This window comes from Andrographis paniculata, unplaced genomic scaffold, assembly GCF_009805555.1.
Source record: "Andrographis paniculata isolate CXL003 unplaced genomic scaffold, ASM980555v1 Contig34END, whole genome shotgun sequence".
Classification (NCBI taxonomy): domain Eukaryota; kingdom Viridiplantae; phylum Streptophyta; class Magnoliopsida; order Lamiales; family Acanthaceae; genus Andrographis; species Andrographis paniculata.
Window position 1 is genome coordinate 3,787,072 of NW_026137567.1, and position 5,870 is coordinate 3,792,941.

Consider the following 5,870-nt stretch of genomic DNA (forward strand, 5'->3'; position numbering starts at 1 on the left):
AGCCTATATATATATATATGAAAATTTTCAATTGAAAATCTAGACTTTTATTGTCTATTACATTAAAAGTTTATATTGATACATTATGTCCACATCACTCGTTGGAGCTATGGTTAGTTGCAAATTGAAATAGGTAGTTATGAGTTTTTTTTTTTAGTAACGGTTTTGTTCATTTAAATAATTTTTTTTATTGACATGATTCTCAATATGTAATATACATTATATATATATTTACAAAAAATAATATTTAACACAAAATATTAATTTATATATTATTTATATAATTGTTCATATTTAAGGTAAAAAGTCAACTTAAGTTAAAATACAAACATATTATTTGATTGTAAATTGTATATGATGTAATATGTATTTGATATGATTAAATATAGATTAAAAATATAGTTTTTATTTTGTTTGTTTTTTATTTTGGTTTAAAGGAATTTTTATTTTATTTTATTTTTATTTTTATGTAAAGTATAGAGAATTATATAGATAATATGAAATAATGAGTGTGTGTAATATATTAATTTTTTTGGAGAAATATGTTGAATATTTTTTACAAAAAGAACACATCAATGTTTAATGTTAAATTAGAGTACTCCAGTCTAAACGTAAATGCCGTCACATTTTTTATACTATTTCTATTTTTCTTTTCTATGCTAAGTGTCATAATCATTTTTTGGGGTAAACAACGTTGACTACTGATGTTTATAATATTAATAGACTATTTTATGTTCTCCATAACGTGAATCCTTTTGAGCAATTATATGATTAGTCCCATAATTATAGTATATTATACCTATTTGGTTATGTGTGCTTTGTTCTCATCATGAATTGACAAATCTACAACCTAAAGCTTGTTTATATTACTTGTTTGCATATAGGGTAAAACACAAAAAATTTATGCGCTGAGATCCTATATCTAATAGATTACATAAATCATATAGTGTCACATTTTGACAATATATTTCTTTTTCCACTTTATCAAAGCTTAGCATACCATTTGGCTCGTCTTATGTGTTTTTTTTTTCTCTAATTCTTTTCCAACACTACCTTATATGCATCACAGTTCACTGATCGATCCGTCTTACCACCGTCTGTTGAAGTCAGTCAACTGCATCTCTTGACCTAATGTCTCATCTTGAGTCCCTCACAAAGTTTTACTTATTTCACTTGTATAAGTAGACTTTTCGTCCACCTCATTGACTATCATTGTCATTAAGCCATTTTATTTCATTATAAGTCTAGGTCATTTCGTGAAATGAATGCTAATCCATTGTGGAAATAACCTGTGATTGAGGAGCTACATATTTTGAAAAAAACTCATACTTAGGATTTGATAGATTTCTTTTTAGCGAAATACCTATTTAGATTTTCTTTCTAGCAAAATACCTATTGAGTGCAAGTGAGTTTTCTAAATAAAAAAAAATTATAATATTGTTAAGGGTTATATAATGGTTAAGGGTTAATCATAGGAATATAAAATTATTGATTATAAGGAGTTTTTTGCTCTAATAACTCGTCTTGCTATTAATCATTATTTCTTCATAGTTGTTGTTGTTAGTTGTTGGTTTTTTCTTCACTTAGATCATAAAAAATATATTTTCCATGCAACTCTTTTTGAGGAAGTTTATATGACTTTTATTTTAGATTTTTCATTTTTCTGATGGGGTTTATCATTTATTTTACGCTTTATTTAAGTTGAAGCAAGCCCCTTACGCTAGGTATGCCACATTTAGCTCTATCTTAGTGAAGTGTGATCTATTTGACTGTAGTGTTCTTGTGGAGGATTCGGACACACAATGTCAGGAGTGTCGCTTAGAAATTAGGGCTCTTCTGTTGCGATTTGGGGGTGCAGCATACATATACCATCCTCCGTTGTTCCGTTCTCCAACACATATACGCACATTACATGTTTCAATTGACATAGTTATTTAATTCATATATATGCTCCGCAATGATGAATAATAGGATAAAATGTTTCCTGTCTTCTTTGTCCCTTACCCTCTCTACCTTTCTCTGTCGTCAATTTTAATTCCATGTCCGAAGCTTTCTCAATGAATTATTCTTATTATTCTTATTATTATTATTACATTGTTATATATATACGTAAGAGAATTTTGTTTGAATATTGTGGAATTAATTTTTTATGTTGTGATTCTGATATGACCTGGTTTTTTATGGATTTTAATGAACTTTCTGGATACTTTTTAAATCACTCACCTTTGGTAGGTGATGATAATTTCTACATCAGAAAAGAGAATTCTAATATTGTTGATTTGGGGCTACGCTTAAAGGTCTTGCAAACCAACACTTCCTATTCATCGCTTCCTCATAGTAACAACATTCTTTTTCGTAATTTTTTGAATTGAAAATAATCGTTGAATGTGATATTTTTGTAAGAAAAATGAAATTGAAAATGTAAACTAATATTTTAAATGTAATTAATGAAGGGAATTATGAAGAGATGGAAGAGTGGCATCATCTGCAGCCTGGTTCGAAAAGGACAACAAGTTTAGACTGACGAAATAATGTTAAGAAACACGGTTGTGGCAAAGATGAATAATCCAATTAGGGAATTCAAAGCAAGCGTCGTTGGACATACACGAAAGTTAACATGAATAGAATGCTGATTGGTAGGAAAATATGCATATATTACTATAAGGATTATTTGAGCCTCGCTGACCGACTTGAGGACATGGTTTGTAATCTAATGCGTCCGCAATAACCTTTTAGACATCCTCTACTCTTGAGTTTAATGGGTGTCGATTTTATTTTATTTTTATCAAGACAACAAATAATGTATAGTCTGAGGTTGTTCGAGACTAATTCACATTTCGAATTATTTTCAAGAGTTAATGCCGTATGTGCATAGAGTAGACCTCGTTTTTCAAATTCAATAGCTTGAACATTTGCTACATATGCAAGAAGTTATAAACCAATATTCATATTTTATTTGTATACTTTTTAAATAAAATTTCAAAGATAACATACTTGCAATGATCTTACCAAAGAACATCTCATTTTTAAATAATCATACATTTTCTTTCACTTTCATCGGAAATATTTTTTCCATAATATCAGGACAGTCTTCCGATTTTTTATTAGAAACCTTTTTTCGGTTCATTTGAAAATTCTGGCCACTTCAGATTGCATGTAAATGTTATAAAAATAAAAAATAAAAAATCTGGAGGCCTAACTATTCTACATATCGGTAGAGCACCTTGATAATGTTGAATCATATTTCTTGCATTTTCTGTAAAAAAAATTGATGGCAAAATGATCCGCATTCCTACGGAGCTGGCGTCCATATCTCCAACTAGAACAATATCCTCAAGATCTTTGTACAAATTTGCACGAAATTGGCTTTAACGTGTCTTCAAGTAATTCAATCGTTATTGCTCAATTGCAACTAGGGATGAAAATACGCCAGGTCAGGCCAGACTTTGGCTAAATAGGCTTGGCCTGTTTTAAAAATATCTGGCCTAAGCCTGACCTGAAAGCCTGAACCTGATTTTTTAAAAGTCCGGTCTGGCGTACAAGCCTATTTAAAAAACTACATAATATTTTTATTTATTTATCTGCAAATTTAGTTAGAAATAAAAAATAAATAAAGTATAAACAATTATTTAATATATACACAAGTTAAAAACTTCTATTTTTTATAATAAATTTATAATTAAAATTATTTAATAAATATTATTAATAGATAGAAAGTTATTTTTAATATATAATTATAAAAAATATTTTTATAAAAAAATAATAATATTAAATATATTGGCCTGTTAATTAAATAAAAAGGCTTTAAAATTTTTTTTGACCTGATATTTTTAGTAAATAGATCAGGCGAGGCTAAGCTTTATATAGGTCAGGCCGTAGGCCCTGATAGGCGGTCTGGTCTATTCCCATCCCTAATTGCAGCATAACAATTTACTGCAAGTTCGTTGAACATACGTCCTCCCTGCAATACGGTTTTACCTTATGATACTCTATGTTGAAAACGATATATTTAAAATTCTCGAATGGTAACTTGCTTGGCAGTTGAAGTGCACAGAATCCCTATTCTCCATCCATCTGTTCCATAAGAAAAAAATAATGAAATTTTAATGGTGTATAAAAAAAATGAGTTTCAATTATACGCTTTAAGTATCCATCATTATTGCAAACGATGATATCTCGACTTTAGATATTATTACTGGGTTCTCCAAAAATTAGAGCGACAATTTCATTTGTTGTGAGCATTGTATATTATCGAGCACCTCGGTCATGAAAAATACAAATACTTATTGTGATAGTCAAAGTACTACGGAGATAACACATAATGATATATTTCATGAGTGCACTAGACATATTAGGCTTGACTATCACTTCATTCGCTAACATGCTGCCCATGCGACTGTATATCTCATTATGGTCTCCTCTGCAAGTCAAACGGTAGATTTGTTCGCCTGCAAACTAAGCTTGACAAGGCAAGTCATAATGGGTACCTGGAAACGTCAAGATTTGAACCCATGACTTCACGATCACAATTCCATCTTCACTCCACCAGACCATCCCTTCCGAAATTACCAAGTCTTTTCTTTCTAGCTACCGTCGGTTGTTCTTATACAAACTCAAATTAGTCTCTATTCTCCCACTTTGAACTTGAGGGGATCTTAGCTATATTATTTGTATTGTTTGCATTATTTTATATTTCTTACAAAAGTTGACATAATCAAACCTCGATTTTTAGTGTTGAAACAGTACCAGAGAGTGTAAAACTCTACACGTGCAATTCAATTTGAGTTTACAGCTGAGAAAAAAAATAAAAAATAAAAAGAGGATTGGAAAACGCGTAAAGGTCTCGAAAATTATATATATATATATATATAGAAAAAGTTATCTCTCTGGTTTGGGCCACAATAAATAAAAAGGTAAGTAGAGGGAGTGGAATGTGTGTTCGAAGGTAATAGGCACAAGTAAGTAAGTATGCAAATTATAACAATATAATATCGATCAAATTAAACAAGACTAGAAAAGTGTATCCACAAATATATTGCCCCAAAACAAAATGTCTTCTTTCTTCCCAATGATTTGGTCCACACTCCTTCAATTCGTCTATTATTATTATTATTATTATGCCTACACCTCGACAAGAACAATGTAGAAACACTTAGTGAGGTAGCAGAAGATAAGGTTGTCGTGTGTGCAATAATTATATGTATATATATATATAGAGAGAGAGAGAGAGAGTAGAGAGAGAAAGAGACAGATCACACATGTAAGTTGGAGGGAGATGTGCATTACAGGTAAACCAACCTTATTTTACATAAAGTTCTGAGCCCAGTGTCGTCATCATTCGGTTTATTCTACAACACGCTCCACACATAAAAGTAAATAAATAATATAATTTGATAGTGTGAGGTGAACTCGTAAGATCGTGAATCTCAGATGTCTCCAAATTTTACCTGCTACACACAATTCAACCAAAAGTACATATTCAAAAAATAACGATTACGAGTTTCGATATTAATGAAATACATACATAAATAAAATACACACATGTATATATATATATAGATGATGAAGGATAATGTATTACTCCATCCATTCTAGGAATCATGTCACGGTTTCGGTTCAGTCTGTCCTACATTTTAAGTCAGTCTTATTTTAGCTAAAAATTATTATACATTTTTAATTTTCAAATTTATAATTTTTAAAATTTAATTATATTAATTAATTATTTCAATGTTAATTTATAATTATTTTTATTATATTATAATTATCTAACTAATACATTTTAAATTATTTATTAATTATATATTTTTTTTAAATTTTCATGGCTACAGTAATGTGACACTATATATATATATAGTTCGGAGGAAGTAATA

At 29.5% G+C, this 5,870-nt stretch overlaps 1 protein-coding gene across 1 annotated transcript; it reads left to right on the forward strand.

The window, feature by feature from the left end:
- Positions 1-2,165: 2,165 nt before the first annotated feature.
- Positions 2,166-2,728, forward strand: LOC127248505 (uncharacterized). Its single transcript, XM_051270867.1, has 3 exons — positions 2,166-2,302; positions 2,492-2,495; positions 2,576-2,728. The coding sequence occupies exons 1-3, from the start codon at positions 2,166-2,168 to the stop codon at positions 2,726-2,728; spliced, it is 294 nt and encodes a 97-aa protein (XP_051126824.1).
- Positions 2,729-5,870: the final 3,142 nt, after the last annotated feature.

Excerpts from the sequence above, each read along its gene's own strand:
- LOC127248505 (XM_051270867.1), top strand. The coding sequence starts at position 2,166 with ATGACCTGGTTTTTTATGGATTTTAATGAACTTTCTGGATACTTTTTA.